Here is a 21,492-nt window from a genome sequence, read left to right on the forward strand (position 1 = left end):
TCTTGAGACATCGATATCAAAATCGAATGTTGTGGACAAGGTTGTCTGTCTGACACCAGCGGCGAGAGTTTTTTTTTTAAATATCGTAATATGTTTTATTTTCCAAATTTTCATTCACATGGAATTTTACATGTATGGGATTTAGAAATTTCGACTATAAGAATAGAATTTGCAGTGTCTGCGCGTTGTGGGTGACTGGGTTTCGAGTTCTGAAACCGCAAAACTTTAGCTCCTTGTCCTCCCTCCTCCAATAAAACCTAGAACATCGATTTTTGTCAATTTCGAACCATTGTTAGCTTTTGAAAATCATGTAGGAACATTCTACAATCGATGTCCTGACATCATGCGAAATTTAAGAACATTGTGATAAAACCTTGTTGGCAAATCGGAGTTTTTTGGTTTTTGAATCTTGAGTTATTGGATTCCACAATTGTTGCTTAAGATTGTAGTTGAGCTTATAGAATTAGAGCAGGAGATTGCCACTGCAGACGTACAAATTTTTGACTCTTGTTCTCCATGCTGTTTCATAGGTCCCATTCCACACGAACAATCGGGTTTACAGAAGGTTCTTTATTGTTCGGAAATAAAAAATGTTTCCAAGAAGTCCCCCAACATGATGCGAAATTTCAGACGAATGGGTTGAGCAGTTCTCGAGATATGGAAATTTTTCTACTATCCCGAAGAATCGTCTTCCATTGCTCTAAGTCTGTCCACTTTTATTCCATTCATTCCTAATTTAGCCTACCTACAACACTACCATTGTATGCATATGGCCAAAGAAGTTTCACTTCTACCGTCTGGTCCGACAGAGACCCAGTTTTTTCCAAGCATGTATTGTAGGATCCACATCTACGTTCTAGTTTCAACTTTCTTTTCTCTAGCCAATATTTGACAAGGTGCAACCATTATGGCAAACTTTTTTGCCAAAGCCTGCTGGCGCTGTACTCCAGCCCAGTTGAAATGGAGTCCCTATTGCAAATGGTACGCGTACAGTTAAGAATCCGTGCGCCGCAGAGACAGGGCAAAACGTACGCCTAAACGTACGCTTAAATGTACGTCACACTCGTACTCTTAACTGTACGCGTACCATTTGCAATAGGGGTGTCCTGCACGATTCCCGTGGACAAGAACTTCCGCTGTTACCGGCTGAAAACCCGTAAAACAAAGAATTCTCTCTGATACAGTCTGGAGTGGAAGTGTCAGCCTTGCGCTTTCCTCACCTAACCTGACCCAACCAAAGGTGAACCTCATCCAGCCAAGATCCCATTAAACCTGGCCTAACCTGAATGAACCTTAATCTCATTCAGCCTAGCCGTAACCGTGACCGTGAGCTAACCTCACTGAAATCTTAGGGAAACCCAATTCAGCCTTACCCAACCTCACCTAATTGTAAGAGAAGCTAACTGCAAGCAATTTAACCTAACCCTAACTGCACTAAACCTAACATAAACCTTGGCAAACTCCAACTGTAATCTGACGTCACCAATCCTAACCTCAACCGAGGATCATCTCAATCAACCTGACCGAACATCACTATCATCGTGGAGTCTTGTCGTCAGGAATTTCGGGACTGGAAATCGTGGTGGTCATCCATTGGAATGTCCCACTGGGCTTATCCCCAATCAAGAACGGATATCTGTTGTCGAGAATTCTAAACTTTCGGTCAGCTCCTCCGGGACAAGCAGCTGATCGAGTCAATGTTCTGGCAAGGTTCTGTAGTTATTCATATCAGGGCCGAATGGGACACCTTTTGACCAAAGCAAATTGATCGTTAAGTTTCTACGTCTTGGCAGGGAGCTTAAAATTCGTGAGTTGGTAAGATTTTGGAGCAGTAAGCCTAATGTTAGATCAACCGTCGTCAACTTACAGCAAATTTGTGCCGTCAGATTGTGTTGGTTGTAATGTCTTTGAAAAGGGCAAAAGCCCGTAAAATAAATAAATCAGGAAATGGGCCTGCCCTGAGCAGCACCCAGAGCATGACTCCAAGGTTCCAAGGCCATTAGGGTCAGTGCTGGGTCCACTGTCAATATCTCACAGCGAACGGATCGCCGAAATTGGATGCCTTGACAGGGAGATCGAAATCCGCGAGATACAACAATCATGGCAACATTTTATCCACTGGGGTGGCTCTGTGATAGTCCCGGTCGAGATTTAGGGCTCCTTTCCAATGTTTGGAAGGTATTCAAGACCTAAACAGTCACCCTCCAACTTAACAGATCCCTTCAGAAATTGTCCCGGGTCCAGTTCCGAAAAATGGCCATTTTAGCCCCTAAATGACCTTGAAATCTCGTTTCTCTGACGTGATGGGGCTCAGCGGACCCCGGGATCTGATTCAGGACGCAAAAATACCTCGGAATACCATGGTCCAGTCAAATTGTCCGGACTTTTTTTTTGTAAAGCTGTGTAATTTTTTAAATTTTCAGGTTTTATGATCTAATTCCACTGGAGTAAAGAGTAATTATTCTAGCCTTTTCCTGATCGGTGCAATGTATGTCTGTTTTGTGTTAATAACAGCAACAACAAACAATTTAAATCTGTATAAAAAAACCTCGATATAGACAGAAACACGCGTAATAGATACGTATTGTCTAATGGCTAATAAATGGTAGTAGCATTTAGAAGTTTTAGAACGCATGCGTGAATTTATTTCAATTGTTCCCGCAGGTGCTTCTTTCGATTTTTTGCTGTTGCTCGTAAAACATAGACGACACTAATTGTAACAAGATTTCGCAATGTTGCCAATATAAATCGAACTAGAATTTAGTTGCTTACCAAATTTTATTGTTTAAATTTAGTTGGTATCAATTGAGTTTCACGAGTTTCTGGTGGAGGTAAAATAACCTCACTTTAAATAAGGTTCGTTTGTTTATTTTTTAATAGTTTATGGATTATAGGAAACTTTTAAGGAAAGTGCCATTCGTTCACATTTTTATTTGTTTTGTTTTTTTTATAGCTACATTGATTATAATGAAAACGACTCCGACTTACATATCATACATTTTTTATCATTAAAAGAATTGTTTTTTTTTTGTTTCCATTTTACTATGTATTTTGATTGTAAGAGAAACAAATATTGTTTATATATTTTTTTAATTTCCGCATCTACACTACGTCTTGACTATATTGATTTATATTTTGTATAATTTTTACCAAATGTTATTGCTTTTGTTTACATACATTGGCTTTTCTATTACCATCAGAAAAATTCATTAGTAAACATTTTGTATAGCAATAAGTCTAAAATTTCTGTAAATGAATATATTATAAGTCTTTTAATTTGCATTTAATATTACACTTTTCCTAAAAAAGAAATGCAGCGGTGTTATCAGCCAGGGGTTGATTGTTGATTGTTGTGATTGTGAAATCATTGTCAAACTGCAACTACTGATCCTTCTAATCTGTTCATCTGCACTGCCCTCTCATTTTTTCTGCATCGACCTTTTAATTCCCGATACCGCACAATTGTTGTTTTACCTAAGCACATTAACATTTTTAGGTATATATTAAGATAACCATTAAGGAATATTTCCACGGTAAAAAAAATATACCTTGTGTATTCTTTCTAACATAAAAAAAAAATATTTTGGTGTCGATTGAAATATTCGCTCAATATTTCAGTCAACGTTTTTAGACTTTAATACTTATTGCACCAATTCACTTACCTTTAATAAACCTATTTAGTAAAATAAACTAAACAATATAATACTATTATAACTTGGTAAAAGTTAGTATTTTAGTAGATGACATTTTGTGATTTTAAAATTAGTATTTGTTGAAAATATAAGATCGTGATATGCAATTAATTTTACGTTACATTTGCATAAAAGAACAAGAAAAAGTACCACAAAATTTTACGCTTAATTTATTATTATTGGGTGTCATTATGCATTCATATTACTACTTTAGTATTATTTTATTTAATGAGAACTACCTACAAAGTATTTTAAATTTTCCCGCGACACCACTTTGATATTAAACTGACATTGGTAAGTAACTAGATATGTTAAGTTGGCAACGCTGCGAAATCTTGTTACAATTAGTGTCGTCTGTAAAACATCACTGAGTTTATTTGCAAACAGCCTAATATGACTCACTAGTTGCACGGATTAATTTACTGATTTCAACCGACTTATTATCGTTCATTTCAATGGTCAGTTTAATTTTGAGTAAATTATAAGTTTCATTAATTTGTGAATTTATATTATTATTTGTGGTGTTCTTGCCGAGTATATTCAAACGAGGTTTTATTTTTAAGTGCCNATTATTATTATTATTATTATCATTATTATTATTATTATCATTATCATTATCATTATCATTATCATTATCATTATCATGATTATCATTATCATTATCATTATGATTATCATTATCATTATCATTATCATTATTATTATTATTTTTATTATTATTATTATTATCGTTTAAATATTAATTTTCATTAAAAAAATATGTATCTATGTGTACAATACTTTGTTAAAAACGTGTTTTTATTTACATCAAATGCCAAAGTGTCATTATTTATTAATAACTAACATCTAAATTAATTGAAAAATATTAGCGGTTTATGCACCAATCACCATTACATTTATTATTTTTAATGTTAGTTTTATAGTTAGAGAGATAGCAGATGATAAATGAATTTAGATGTTGAGATGCTTGATCTACATACTGTAATACACAATTATTATTACAAAGTGGTATAATATAAACAACATTGCTTCTTTTTTAAGAAAATCATCTTTATCTTTTACGTTTATGGTGTATAAATTATTAATAAATGTTATGTTTTTATTTGCAATCTAGGTAGGTATATAATTGATTCATTTTCGAAAACATTATTTATTTTATCTGAAAGTATTTGTATATACCTGTAAATATATCATTATTTCATTATCATCATAATTAAAATATGAAATATAAAGAAGGGGCCATTGCGTTTAAAAACCATGTTTGATGCGGCCTTCCGAAACACCCCGTATATTTCATAACATTTTTAAAATGTCCCCCTTAAGGCGCCTCTCAATGCCTCAAAAAATATTTTCTATCCGCATGGCATAGGAGTAATATAATCACTATTGGCCTGCCCTGTATGTATTTAATTTACGACAATATTTATAAATGAATATCCCGAGTAAAGGAAAAAAAATTAAATATGCAGGTATGTGAATGTTGTGAACAATGGTTAAAAGAGTAAATGGTTTTGAATATTTTATTTTTTTTAAATTATTCATTTAACTAACCAAGGAAATGTTACATTACAAATCATTAAAATAATAATTTTAAAAATATCAAATGCAACTGGTATCAGACTAATAATTATTAATTACCCTATTGTACTATCAGAGTTTTTGGTGTCAAGGTGTAGTATATCTCCACACTCCACTCCCAGTCCGAAACATTCCGTAATTATTTGTGGTGGGGTGCGATAGAATGAGAGCGGCCAAACTGATGGGGACTTTAAGCTGCCCATCATTGTACATCCGCACTCCCCACTGATCTCCCGCACATACAAGCTTAGCGCGCGCGTTTTAAAATCAGCTCTTATAGATATATACAAATTATTAGTCATCATAATCGGAAGAGAGCTCAGGGTCGGATTCAGTAGACTCTTCTATTGTATAATCATCTTCAAACTCTAATGGGTTATGAATACTTGGAGGGAGGGGTTCAAATGGAATATCGGGACATTTTAAAAGGTTTAATACATTTGCTGAAATACTGCTCGTAGATTTTTTAGGTATTTCTCGAAAAGTATTTATTACAGGATCAGAAGTAATCAGAAGCATTGTCAGTAAGTCTTGGTTAGTGGCACTGCGAGATGACTTACGGGTACGAGATTCCCTAAACCTTCTGCAGTGTTTATTTCGTTCCTCTTGCGCTTCTTCAGATAATTGACCAATAGGTAAAACATTACTTTTTATTATTTCACTACCGTGTACAAGAAGTTTATGTACAGTAACTGGCTTATGGTACCACGGATAAATATTTAAATACAGTGCCCTTGTTTCCTCCGCATATTTTTCGAATTTTTCTATATCAATTTCATGACCAGATGACAGTGCTTGTAAAATAACGCTAAATCTGGTAATAATATCTTTATCTAGTCCTGTAATATCCGCACTTTTTTCAACATTTTTAAAAAATCGGAGAGCAGTATTCCCATCATTTATGGAGCCAAAACCTGGTCTTCGCCTATCTATTATGAGACCCATTTCATTCTTAAATTTAGTTTGTAGTTCTTGTTTCCTTTGCTTTACAGTTATTTTATCAGATTCTTCTCTTGTCTGTCATTTTTTACATCAAGTCTACAGCTAATATGCCACAAACATCGAATCGAACTATGTAATGTAGATAGGCCAAAACTATAATATTCGCGTTTGTTTTCATTAGCTACAATATAGTTTTGGGAGTGGCTCCACAAATGTAACAAGATTGAGCTGAACGAGTTCCACTTAAAGAATTACAAATTTTTCCATCTACCATTGTTAAAAACAATTGGTGATGTATACTTATTTCGGAATCTTTCATAATGATTTTCTTAGATAGCAGTTTAGAAATTTGTTCTTCAATTAATTTAGTTTCACGGCGAGTTACCTCCTCAGTTTCTTTACAAAACAAAAACTTTATAGGTCGACAAAACCTAGTTGAAGAGGTAGGGAATTGTAGTTGCTCTTTTAGGAGAAGCTGAAGACAATTCCTTGACAATATTAGCAGCATCTCTTTTACCTTCTGAACGTAAAGAAACTTCAGCTGCATAAGTTGACTCGGCAGAATTACTTGATTCCAGCAGATGTTGAACTTTTCTCCTCTTGAATCTTTCGCTACACTCCTCAAACTTTTTTATCGGTCGCCAGCTGGCATTCCTGCAGAAGTTGCTGGCTGTATGTTGTAGGTAATTGCCACAAAATCTATGTCGCTACCATCTAGCCAATCCTTATATTTATTTAGAAAAACTTCCAGTTTTCGAGAACAATTATCCCATCGTTCAGAAATTTTCTTCGAAAAATCTTTTGTAACTTTTTTTTTTATTTTTTATACCTTCGGTTAAATCAGCAATGTCGTATGTACTAATTACAAATTTCAGAAGTTCCTTTACACGTGTTTTTTTAGTGAAACTACTCCACTTGTCGAAGAACTCTCTTCTTGACAATGTATGTCGCGATTCTGAAAATGATAGAAATTCAACCTTAACGCAAAAATTGCAAATAAACTTAAATATATTCACAATCTAGAAACATTGTCCTACAAAATAAGCTAAAAAGTAGCCTGGCACTTTTTGGCCTTCATATGAGTTCAGTCGATAGAAATTACAAACATTTAGTTTATGAAAAATAATTAGTGCATATAAAGCCTCGAAACCACAATCAGTAGAAAATGTTTTTAGATTATTTTATATTGTAAATAATGAAGACGTATCTATAGTCTCTGGGTCCATTGAAACACTTAACACTGAAAAAACTTGCTACTAAATACACCATATGCAACTGCACTCCCTACAATGTCTCTTACCACACTGCGGATCATCACACTTTCAAGGGTAGTTTCTTTACCTACTACTCATAAGGGACTAATGAGGTGCAATAAATCTTTATTGGTTCTTCATAACTGTTATATACCTAATACATTAGGTTATATATTTTAATGAAATTTGAATTTAATTTTTGTCGTGCTAGATATGTGAAACGGTCCACTCTGAGGTCCGCGGGCCACAACTAGGGACACGGTATCGAATAGAAAGTATCGATACTGTACTCATGACTAATATCGAAAAAAAGTATGGTACTCATAAAAGTATCGATACTTCAAGTATCGAGTACTTTTCTTAAGGTGGCATTCTTATGCTACGACTGAAACGACTGCAGCCGCGCAGCTCTAGCCGCGCGATCAGAGCCGTACGATTCTAGCCGCTCGGTTAAATTCTTAAGGCGCGACTAGAGTGCAGTTCCTTGTGAACGTTCAATTATGGCAGGCGCATCATTTTTGGTGGCGTATTTTGTTCTCGAGGAAGAGCAAGAAGAAGAGTTATTACTGTCTCAGCTCATAAAACCGAAGCCTGATAATCCATTGTACCTGGCAAGATGCGAAGAGAGGTTTCAGAATATTCTAATTGAAACCCAGCTAACAATTGAGTGATTTATACATTTCTGGTACATACCAAGTTTAGCACTTAATGAACATATCTATGTTACATACCAAGGATAGCCTGGCTCTGTACTTTTTCTTTGCATATTATGTGCAATATACCAGGTATATAAAGCAGGTATATTTTGTGTATAACTAGTTACTTATATCGGACATATATAAGTACATCTACGTACCAACAAGTGTATGATTTGTATATTACTAGTATGTAGCCCGTTTAGTATATTAGTATATTACATACAAAAGTTACATATCACAGACAGGTATATTCTGTTATTTTTATATATATATTTTGTATCTTAGCAATATACTAGATATATAAAACTAGTATTTTTTCTATATGACTATTTATTTATAAGAGGTGTAACTTCCTGCATACTTACCTATCTAATAAATAATTAAACAATATGTGTATGTATCAGATGTAGGTAATTGCATTTACTTACACCTAAAGTGGAAGTAACACGTTTTACTGTGGAAAATGTATAGATTTAAAATTTTCTTTCCTAAAATCTAAAATGTACCCTTAAATAACTTCCAAAGATAATAATATTTTCTCTGGATTACCTACTTTAAATCTAAAATTTAATTGCGAGTTTATAAAGCCACTTTTGTCCTCGTAGACAATATTATTATATTTTAATTTTCATATCAATAGTTTTTAACGAATAGTGCTTAATTGTACAAAATATATTGCTGTATTTTTTAAATTTAAAGTTCGCGCGTTAAAAATTTACCTCCCCGTATGGTATTGTTAGTATTGTAACTTGTGATGTGATTGGTGAACGTTGAACGTGTAAACCGCCATGCGCCATATTGTTATTATCAAGCAGAAGGAGATGCTGGATGCTGACGCTGTGAAGGAAAACTGTAACAGTTATTTTTCTGAACAATATAGGTATAAAAATTGATAACCTGGGTGAGCCTGGGTTTTTGTAAAGGTAAGCAAATTATATTATATTGCATGAAATGTCCGGATCCGAGTGTTACAAGAACATTTTCTCTCTGAGTTCCCGGCAGAAACGACGCCGTGTTTTGGATTGTTCTGATAGTTTTAATAATGATCCATTGAAAACACAAACGAAACAAACTAAAACCAATGTCGATAATATGGGTGAGAATAATTCTACTATTAACCCTGATTCAGAACATACGAATACAAGTCATCCCGATAATCTTAATACTACTGAAGATGTCCTGTTGGACATGCACATTCAGTCCATTTCTAAGCCTAAGACAGTTGAACAAAATAATGTGTATGTTTCTGATAAACCCTTAATTTATGAAGAACCTGTCGATAATGAACTAAGTGTTAATTTAAGTGAGTGGTTAGAACGGTTTAATATATCTTTTACTGCAACAAGTGAATTGCTCAAGATTTTAAAAAAACCTAAAACCATTCAGTCATTTCAAAATTTACCGACAGATGCTAGAACTTTAATTCATACACCAAGAAACATTAATAACATTATAAATGTGAATGAAGGAAAGTTAATTCATTTTGATATAACTGAAAGTTTGTCGAGGTTGTTGAACAAACATTTTGAGAAATATCCAAATAATGTTAAATTAAATATAAATGTTGATGGCCTACCTTAAACAAAGAGTTCGGGAAGCCAGTTTTGGCCAATATTAGGATCTGTAGATAATTGTAACGAGCCATTCGTAATAAGTGTTTTTCATGGTTATCATAAACCACAATCTGCTAATGAATTTTTAAGCCCTTTTGTGAGAGATTTGAAAAATGTTTTAAATAATGGCTTACATTTAAAGAATCAGAAAATTTCAGTATCTTTTAATGCACTTGTCTGTGATGCACCAGCAAGAGCATTTGTAACCGGTGTCAAAAATCACAACGCTTATTTTGGTTGTTCAAAGTGTACCCAGGAGGGAGAATTTGTAGATAATAGGATGACTTTTCCTGAACAAAATTTTGTTTTGCGAAATGATGAGAGTTTTAAAAATAAGCTAAATCCCGAGCATCACAGATACAGCACGGTATTAGAAAGCCTTGATATTGGATTAATTTCTCAAGTTCCTGTTGAACCTATGCATCTTGTGTATCTTGGAGTTGTAAAGCGTCTAATTCAGTTCTGGGTAAATGGAAAAAAGGATGTTCGTCTTAGATTAGATCAGTTAAATATTATATCTTTACGTTTAAATTCCATTAAACCATGTATATCACCAGAATTTGCTAGGAAACCTAGGCCTATTACAGAAGTAGATCGTTGGAAAGCAACAGAACTAAGACAGTTTCTCTTATACACTGGACCTGTTGTACTCCATAAAATTTTAAGTCAGGATAAATATGATCATTTTTTGTCACTTAGTATTGCAATACGTATGTTATCTGATAAAACACAGTGTATAAGTCTTAATGATTATGCAAGCTCATTACTACACTGGTTCGTTAAATGTTATTCTGTTTTATATGGCGAACAATACATTGGCTATAATGTTCATAATCTTCTTCATTTGTCGAATGATGTGCAAAAGTTCGGTGCTCTTGAAGAGTTCAGTGCTTTCAAATTTGAAAATTTTATGCAGTTTTTAAAAAAGAAAGTTAGGTCTTCTTCTAAACCTCTGCAGCAGCTTCATAACAGACTTGTTGAACGAAATAAGATAACTTTGCCTTCAAATATTAAAGTCTACCCAATTTTAAAGTTTATTACTGGTACAAATAATATTAAGAAAATAATCTTTGAGACATTTTCGCTTCAAAACAAAGACTGCTTTGAAGATGTTGCTGGACATATTTACGAAATAAAAGAAATTTTACATCAAAATACGAAAATAACACTTCATGCAAAAATATATGATGCTACAGAACCATTTTTTAATTATCCTATTGAATCAACACATCTAAAAATATTCAAGGTACATGAAATTAATAATGTTGAACTACACACTGTTGATTTATCGAAAGTTAAGAGAAAATGTCTTAGGCTTATTAATTTCACAGATATTGATAACAAATTGATTATAATACCTATGATACATACCAGCAATAAAATTTAGAATACCCAATTACTACAATAAGAGATAACTTTTAATTTACTAAATGTTTTAAAGTAGGCTTTGTTTTGCTGATTTCTTTCTCAAGTGATTGCTTTAACTAATGAACTTATTGGAGCAAAAATTCATACAATCCATTTTTTAGGGTGAGAAATCTGAATATTAAACTAATTTTGAGATTATGCATAGCGGTCACGAGTTATAGATAAATAGAAGGGTAAATTCACCCTGAAGTTTTTTTTTTTCATTTCAACATTTAGACTATGACGATAATAAATTATGAAAGAAGATACTGTTAAGTAGAAAAAATACACTTCATTAATGTCTATTTAGCCTCATTTTCAAGACATTTTAATATTGCATTGCATGATAATTTGGTTTGACATAGTGAGGGTATTTAATAGAATGTGACACAGAGCAGCTGAAGACTGAGGAAGTTAAAATAAAACGATTCACAAAACCATGCCTTAGTCACTCCTTACCGAAATACAGGGCTCGGATTCTGAATACACGATTTGATACATATCATATTGTCTAACACATTCTATGACTCCGATTAAGTGTAACATAAGGGTCATAGAATGCGTTAGTCGATACAATAGATATCGAATTGTGTATTCAGAATCAGAGGAAGCAGATTTTGTTCATTTCCTCTGATTCCTCACGAACTTTGTATTTTGGTACGGAGTGACATTTTTCTAAGACATGTTTAAGTCAATTGTTTTATTTTAACGTCCTCTGTCTACAATTGCTCTGTCTGATTGTTCTTTTAAATACTCTCACTATGTCGAACCAAATTACCAAGCAATGCAATATTACGAATATCTCGAAAACAAAGTTAGAGAAATCGATGAAGTACCATTTCTACTTAAAAGAACCTTCTTTCATAATTTAAAACATCGGACTGAATTTATCTATCTATGTGTGTGTAACTAGCACCTTCTAGGCGAAATCTCAAAATTAGTTTAAAATTGAAATTTATCATCCTAAAAAACATGATTGTATTAATTTTAGTACCAATGAGTTCAGTCGTTTTCAAATTATTACATATTTTCATAAATAAATTTTCACTTTCAGCCCCCTGTAGATCGAAAAGAGCAAGATTTGTATAAGGCATATTTGACTTAGATAATTGCTATATTTTGAAGTCAGCACCTTGCCGTTAAGCTCTGCCCCGTTATTAATGAATCCCTGTGTATAATTATTTAAGTTTAATAAAATAGTGTGTTAACTATGTCCCATGTTCTAAAGAATGTACCGTCTTGATAGAAAAGAACTGGTACAGCATCTGCATAGATTAGTGTTTGATTTCAATTTTCATGGCTATGGGGAACAATCACCTACCAACAGATGGCGCTATTTGGGGTGTGAATACAGTTTTGATGTCTATTTGCATCTCCTTGACATTTGTCACATGTTTGACGTATTTGACAGTGACATTTTTTTTAGTGTTTTAAAAGCAATCGTTTGTGTGTGTGTTGCAGTAATTGAAATATTGATGTAATAACTTAAAATAATTACCTAATAATTTTTATATCACTGAAGTACTCTTGGAAACATTTCAGAGGATCTAAGATGCAAATGCCAGTTGGATTATAATTTTATACATGACTCATTAATGACTAATTATTGCAGATGCTGACCCAGTTTTTTTTTTGATAAAGACAAGCTTAATCCAAATTAATAATCCCAGTTAAAACATTTTGTTTAGTTTTTAGTCGGATTGACTGAATTAGTTAATAAGATTAATATTTTTTATTTGGAGATGTATGCCATTGTTAAATTTGACGATGAGTCTGTGTCAGAAATACCATCAAAATGGTTATTTGATAACAATACCATGTGTTGGTGGCTGACAAAAAATGTTAGCTCATATACAAGGTGGACCATGGGAGCGGGAAGTTTTGAAAACGACGTATTTCCGAAAGTATCTGTATTTAATTAAAACAAAGTGTAACAATAACAAGATAAATGTGTGCCATTTTTATTTCTTAAAAATTATGCCAGCTAAATGACCTCCTCTTCTCTCCATACACTCTTGAAGTCGAACGTTGAAATTCTGNAAAGTTAGTAGCCAGCGCCTTCCGGTCAATATAAAAATAGATACACACGACGTAGGTATTCCTTATGACGATCACATATTTTTGGCCACAACTACGTTTGTTATTTTTTTCGATCGAACCTGGGGTTGTTATACTACACTACTTAAAAGAATCTTCTTTCATAATTTAAAACATCGGACTGAATTTATCTATCTATGTGTGTGTAACTAGCACCTTCTAGGCGGAATCTCAAAATTCAGATTTATTATCCTAAAAAACATGTTTGTATTTATTTTAGTACCAATAAGTTCAGCCGTTTTCAAATTATTACGTTTTTTCATAAATAAATTTTCACTTTCAGCCCCCCTATAGGGGGGGAAAGGAGCAAGATTTGTATAAGGCATATTTGACTTACATAATTGCTATATTTTGAAGTCAGCACCTTGCCGTTAAGCTCTGCCCCGTTATTAATGAATCACTCTATATAATTATTTAGGTTTAATAAAATAGTGTGTTAACTATGTCCCATGTTCTAAAGAATGTACCGTCTTGATAGAAAAGAACTGGTACGGCATCTGCATAGATTAGTGTTTGATTTCAATTTTCATGGCTATGGGGAACAATCATCTACCAACAGATGGCGCTATTTGGGGTGTGAATAAAGTTTTGATGTCTATTTGGCATCTCCTTGACATTTGTCACATGTTTGACATATTTGACTGACATTTTTTTAGTGTTTTAAAAGCAATGGTTTGTGTGTGCAATTTTTCTTATGAAAAAGTGTTACAGAACTATTTAAAGTGTTGCAGTAATTGAAATATTGACATAATAACTCAAAATAATTACCTAATAATTTTTATATCACTGAAGTACTCTTGGAAACATTTCAGTGGATCTAAGATGCAAATGCCAGTTGGATTATAATTTTATACATGACTCATTAATGACTAATTAATGCAGATGCTGACCCAGTTTTTTTTTTTTGATAAAGACAAGCTTAATCCAAATTAATGATCCCAGTTAAAACATTTTGTTTAGTTTTTAGTCGGATTGACTGAATTAGTTACCTAATAAGATTAATATTTTTTATTCGGAGATGTATGCCATTATTAAAGACGATGAGTCTGTGTCAGAAATACCATCAAAATGGTTATTTGATAACAATACCATGTGTTGGTGGTCACCAACAAAAAATGTTAGCTCATATATATTGCGAAACAGCACACCGGATGAAAGTTGGAATCAGTACAACATAGTTGTTGAGCGGTTTTGTGGTAATATCAAATATTTTTTAAAATGTTCTGTTCTAGTTGAAAATTATTTTGTTTTTTTTTTTAGAGAATTTAGAGAAAGCCAGAAAAATAGCGGAGGATATAAATTATACAAGTGAAGAAGAAAGGGGAAGAGGGAGAAGACAAAAAAAACCAGTTAATAGAGAATTTTCAGAATATGACTCGTCTTCTTCGGAAGAATCTTTGGCAAAACGAAGTAAGATTTGTATTTACAATATTTTTTTTTAATAATTGCATGTGATCAATGTTTATAAATTTTGCAATAAGAAAAATTTTGAAAAATTGGTAATTTTTGTCGTTATTAAATATATGATTGCATTACAATTTTGGAAGCCTAAAAAAATAAAAGGTTGGGTTTTCTTCTTTCGAGGTAGCATAGTGAGTGGGTGGACAAGATACAATCTCGTGAAGAAAATCACTTGGGAACGTCGTTATGTACCTATTTTTTGAGTGTATAATGTCAACCTTATTCAGCATCAAAATAATTTTGTCATTTATAATTTATCTTACTTTTTAACAGCTTTTTTAATATTTTGTGAAATAGGACTGGATTTTTTAGTTTTTTATAGTTTATATTTTATATTAACCAAGGGGAATACACTGGAAATGTGTTTAATAGGTATTTATATTTCCAGAACTAGAGAAGGCTCCCATTTTTGTCAAAAGTGTTCTAACAAGAACCTTTGTTGGAAGAGGCACGTATATTCACAATAACACAGCAGGGAACACTCGTAGAAGATCTATCGAGTAAGTAGTACATTTTCATTCGGATAGTAAGTACATCATTATTTTGGAAAATAAATACCTCACAGAAATTACAAAAACTTTTAATTCATAAATATTATATATTTAATATAATATAAATAAACTATCATAACATTATCAAATTCATAAATACATTATCTTTAAAGGTAGTAACAATTCAGATCAGTGTGCTTTAGTTGAAGAGGAGAATAATAGCATTGAGGAGAATAATAGCATTGGTAATGGTAAGTTTCTTACATGGTCCTGTTTATGAATTATAAATTAATGATTGAATTCACTTCGTTTTTACCATTAGGCATTAGAATACACCGTATTAACTAGTACTTATTTAAAGTTAAATAATGAAAAATTAAGTTCAAATTATAACATTGCAATAAAATAACTCAGAATATTATATTACACCACAAGGGTCGAAAGTTGAATTTTCGGCCCTGCGCATCATGACGAGTAGGACCGAGATTTCAACTTTTGGCCCGTGTAGTGTATACGATTTTTCTGGTGCCGGTCGAAAGTACATAGTTTCGTCCCTAATAGCAGGGACGAAAGTTTAACATTTACTACCTGTGAGTAGTACACCACAAGGGCCGAAAGTTGAATTCTCGCCCCTGCGCGTCATGATGCCCTCGGCTTTGCCTCGGGCGAGAATTCAACTTTCGGCCCTTGTGGTGTAAGTACTTCTCACAGGTAGTAAATGTTAAACTTTCGTCCCTGCTATTAGGGACGAAAGTACGTACTTTCGACCGAGGTATGAAAAAAAATATATTTGTCATTGTCATTTGATGGTAAAATTATATATTTTGGAAGAAGCTATTTCATTTTCTATTACCTATATATAATTGTCAACTTATAGATTTTACAAAATCATCAATTTTCAAATTATAGTGAGTTCTTTTTTGTTGTATTATTCACCCTTCAGGCTTCCAGAAGATAACAAAATGTTGTCTTCATTTCCATCTTGACTTCTATAGACATAGATTAATTAAGAGTCCTACAGATCAGTCGATCCAAAACAATATGAACGAAACAGCATTGTTTGCATTTTGCATTATGGTATATACAGCGAGTGTTCCCTGCTATGGAACCTTCTAAAAATAAAGTAGTTTATTTACCTACATCATCCTGTATATTTTTCTACATTTGTATATAAGGTTCTTTTACAAATACAGTGTTCATTATTTTCGACTATTTTTTCTATCGAGCCTATGGACTATTCTTCCTAGAGACCTATCATATTATAGCTATATAGCTCTGTATTATTAAAAGAATGTTCTATCTATACGTGGGAAAAAATGCAGTGTGACCCATTTAAGGAATTAAATATGACATTTGTGCAGCTATTTAGAATAATCAAGTATAAATCAAAACGTGTCAAATAAGCAAAAATTTAAAAGAAAATCGATGGATGCCAGTGTTGTTATAAGTAAACAGTGTACTTTATTTTTAGAGTGCCCCATTGCCGACATTCGCACTGTTAAATACTTAACTTATAATAATAACTTTTTTAGATGATGTTACACTTACCGAATTGAAAGAAATTAATTGTCAGCATGCTAACATTGGTAAGGAATTTATATTTTTATATGCGTGTTTGAAAAATAGAATACTATAAAATTCAAGTTTTTATATAAAATATCTAATAATCATTGTATTTATTACAGAAAAGCAGTTAAATAAAATTGTAAAGATGATAGCACATTTAGATTTACAATTAGCTGACATGAGAGACATTTTTAGTTCACATCTCAATATGAATCCTAATAAAGATGAATTTGCGGATATAAGAAAAATGGTTCCAATTAAAAGCGTTGAAGATTTAAAACAAGTGGAAAATTATATTAATGAAGAGAAATATAAGTTAATTATGGTATGTTTTTCTTTATGTATACTGCATTTAGTTATTTATTTTCATCCTTTACAGTTACGATTTGTTACAAAAATAGGTGGTGCAACGGGGAAGGAAAATTTAAATAGAATATATAAAGTATTCTTTTCAAATGAATTTGCCATTCAATGTTCATGGCTTGGACTGAGAAATAATTACAGAATATCGGGTTCACCACTAGTAACATTACTAAAAGGTACCAATGTGTACAAAAAATTCAGAGAGTTTTCTTAACAAATTTTAATTTGCTCCAATTAATTTTTTTAAATTTGCCAAGCAAACTATCTCTGAACTTTTTGTATACACTTATGTAACACAAGATATATAGATGAATCACTAATTCAACGTATGCACATCACTAACCTGATACATTTATATATTGTATTAATTCCTAATTGCAATATGATTTTCAATATTTTATCACACATAACGGTTAATTAGGGCTTCATTTGTACATGCTACAGTGGCTATCGTAAGGTATGGATTATATCTTTAATTTAAAAGAAACTAATTTGATTGACAGATGACGTGCATGTGTTTAATTTGTGATTTGACTGTAGTACTCCAACTAGTTAATTTATTAATCCCATAATTATTACAGATGTGGTCACAAAGGCATTTGCTGATTTTCAGTATAAAGATTTTGAACATGTATCGTCTGAATGGTTTCGACATGGTAAACAACGTTTAGTGAGGGAACAGAACAGCGGTGTAAAATAAAAATTTTATTATGATTAAATCAATGTTCTTACTAACGATTGTTTTTGTGTAAACTAGCTCAAATTTTATATTTTCAGATCCATAATTACAAAAACTTATGAACAGAATGACCCCCCCCATTCTCCTGATTATATCGTGCTAATACTATCATGACTATACAGTGAGTCGGTAGTGCCATAACGATTAATAATACCTATACCACAATAGATACAATAAAACTACTTTGACAGATCATAGACACCTGAAAAAATATTTTAAAAATATGGAACATACAGGGTGTTCTTTGCAACCAGTTCGTTTTACCCTTTCTGAAAATATAAGGTATTAATTAATACCTTATATTTTGAACTACTCTGTAGTAATTACTACAGGGTAGTTCAAAAGATATGATCACTTTTATATCATAATCGCAATGTATTCATCACCCTGTATCTTTGGTATCTGTCACCAATGGTACCATACGGTCTATTTTTATTTTCCTGGAGGACCTGACCTCAATATAATTACATCAATTTCAGGAACATATTAAATTACTTTTTAATTTTTTTGTGCATTCCCTATAACTAAATTAAACGGTTTTGGATATATTTCAACTTCTAGGGGGTCAAAACCATATTTTTTAAGAAATATCAAATTGGCACTGAAAATAAGTAATTTGTACTACGCTAAGGATTGCAGTTTTTACCAATTAGGGTATTCAATTTTGTTTGGAAGTGTCAATTTTTACCATTATTAATTTCAACTCTTAATTTCCAATAACTTTTCCTAGTGAAACTTTTCAGAAAAGGTAAAAATGATGGTAGTTTACTCTTATATTTTCACATTTTTTATATATTCTGGATACCCTATATACGAAATATTAACTTTGGTTCATGGCAAACTTATTTTAAATACAAGCAAAACATTTTATCAACAGCCTTTTTTTAAGTAAAATAAAAAAGTTTTTCCTCTTATTCACTATAACCGTGAACATACTGTATACATAACTATAACCGAGATGACTTCTTCTTGCCTAATGTAAAATTAATATATTGTGTATATACAACTATATATATTTTGAAGAAGGTAAGTTAAAACGTTAATTATTATTAATTAATAGATATATTGAAATATGTATGTTTTACCTGTATTAATAATGTTAAATTAGTGTCTAGTTAAAATTTATATGAATCTCTTCAAAATATCTTTATCGTTTAAACGTCAAAGGTTTTATTTTGGATGAATCAATAAATTATAAAAAATGTACTAGTACAAAGTTCTGGTTATTGATTGTGATTGATTGGAAATTTAATAGAAAATGTTTGTATTAAATTTTGTAATTTACATAAATTATTATTAGGAAATCTGATAACTTCTAAAAAAATTGTTACTGAAGATAAGCTTTTAATGTAATAGCTCAGTTTGTTCATTTTTGCAATATCGGTGTATGGTTGATTTAAATCACCTATACTATACAAGGTGTTTCGTGAGTACGGTCCGTAACTACATTCTAATTCCTTGTGACGGTTTAAGAAAAGAAGTTTAATATAAGTGTGTCCGCAAATGGTTATATTTCGAGATACAGGTATTCAAAATGTTAAAAATATTAATATTTTTGCAAATAAGGTCTTGTACTGTTAATTAGAGAATTTTTGAGTTAATTTATATACAGCACTGGCTGAGCCGATTCTTTTGACATTTTCAACACCCTGTATGTCAGCATATAAACGTTTCCAGATACATGTTTAACAATTTTTTTTCTTAAAATATCGTAAGGAATTACCCTGTAGTTACGGACCATACTTAAAACACACTGTATAATGAACATAGGGACTAGAAATATAAAAAAGGGGATGTACTATTGGCATGCGTCTACCTATGTACTGGTTATATAAAAGTGCTACTTAAGGCGGACATAAAATGGTGTACATGTACAGTACAATACTGCTAAATGTACTATTTACGTAGCAATGCCGATATACCGTTGACGTCATAAAACTGTAAAACATCGGACATCAAAATGCTTACATGTCGGTAACGTTACTTGCGGACGTACCGTTAATGCAAAAATTTCTATATACTCGTGACATATGCATTACGTTGACGTGCGGCGGACATTTGCTCGTACCCGTCATGTGTTCATAACATAGTTGGTCTAAAATATTCTATATCCCCGTGCCTATTGTGATGTACCATATATGCTTATTATATGTAACTGTGTTTGCTGGGAAGACATCTACTAAAAGATGAATCAATGTTTAGAAAGTTTTTCCGTTTGAACAGAAGCCAGTTTAATTACATTTTATCATGTATTGAAAGTGATTTAAAAGGACAGTCATGTAATAAAGTAAAACAGCCCATAAGCCCTGCAGAAAAACTGGGATTGACGCTCAGGTAAGAACAAATATACATTTTTTAAGCTCAATATATTTATTTGAGAAATATAACAAAACGTACCTAATCGTTAGAAAAAAACGTAAAAATAGTTACCCAGTAGTAATATCTAATGAAAATTTAAACCAGACATGTTTGTCATATACTGCACGTCGTTATCTTGCAAAGAAGGCGGTGACTGGTAAGAAACAGAAGATCCATGGGGAGCAGGACCAGGCGATAATATTTCATACTCCACTGAAGATGATGGCGGTGATTGACGAGAAACAGAAGATGCATGACGAGTAGGAGTAGGCGGTAGTATATCATACTGAGCTGAACATGAAGAGTTTGAGGTTTTACGGATTTCTTCCAACTCTATTTGTCCAAAAATCTGACATATTTCCATTCTGGCACGAATTTGATTTTCAAGGGACATTTTTTTAACCGACATCGCCATACTTTGGAAGAACACATCTATTGGATGTTGTTCTGCTGGCTTTGCCAGAATTGTTGATAATAATTTTGCCCTATCATCAGAATTTTTCTTAAACATTTTTGCAATAATTTCTGACGATATTTTGCTGTCTGGTTATCGCTTATTGGACGGCTTGTTCAGTGCACCTGCTTCAGATTGTTGTTCAGGGATAGTGGGGATATTGCCATTGTTACTATTGTCAAGGGTCTTTTCAGGATCATCCGGTTCTTCTTCCATTTCTTTATTTTGTGTTTCATATTCTGTACCATCATCTTGTGTTTCTGTTGTCTCACCTTGTGTGGCAGTATTTGTCAAAGTCCTGAAAAAAAATCGAATAAAATGCTAATGTAGTAAAGGTTATTTGTCTCAAAACACCCGTTCAAGTTAAATGCCGTCCTTCAGGCACTATCCTTAATTATCGTAATTTACTTACGCTCTTTCGCATTCAACCAAGTTGAGGAATACAAGGTGTTCTTCGAGATGCCATTTCCGTAATACCTTTGAACTGGGGGAGCCTGTAGGCAGTTTTTTGCTCTCTTTGCGCCTCATATAAGTATCTCGAATATTTTTCCAACAGCTTTTACATTCTTCAACTAAAAGAGAAATATGCCTTTAAAGCTGTATTTTTATTTTTTAGGTTTTTAGCTACTGGAGAAAGTTATGCATCTTTAGCTTTTGCATTTCGAATATCACCAAGTTACATAAGTCGCATTGTAAAGAAAGTGCTAAAACTATGCAGTGAAAGACTTCCACCTATTTTCATGCCAACTCCTACCCCACAAGATCTTCTATCACTAGCCA

At 32.5% G+C, this 21,492-nt stretch overlaps 1 protein-coding gene across 1 annotated transcript; it reads left to right on the forward strand.

Moving 5' to 3' along the window:
* Positions 1-15,427: 15,427 nt before the first annotated feature.
* Positions 15,428-20,522, forward strand: LOC108908146. The gene is made up of 6 exons (XM_018712081.1): positions 15,428-15,483; positions 16,765-16,818; positions 16,918-17,123; positions 17,178-17,337; positions 17,743-17,852; positions 20,406-20,522. The coding sequence occupies exons 3-6, from the start codon at positions 16,944-16,946 to the stop codon at positions 20,520-20,522; spliced, it is 567 nt and encodes a 188-aa protein (XP_018567597.1). The 5' UTR covers positions 15,428-15,483; positions 16,765-16,818; positions 16,918-16,943.
* Positions 20,523-21,492: the final 970 nt, after the last annotated feature.

Source organism: Anoplophora glabripennis, unplaced genomic scaffold (assembly GCF_000390285.2).
Source record: "Anoplophora glabripennis isolate ALB-LARVAE unplaced genomic scaffold, Agla_2.0 scaffold429, whole genome shotgun sequence".
Lineage (NCBI taxonomy): Eukaryota > Metazoa > Arthropoda > Insecta > Coleoptera > Cerambycidae > Anoplophora > Anoplophora glabripennis.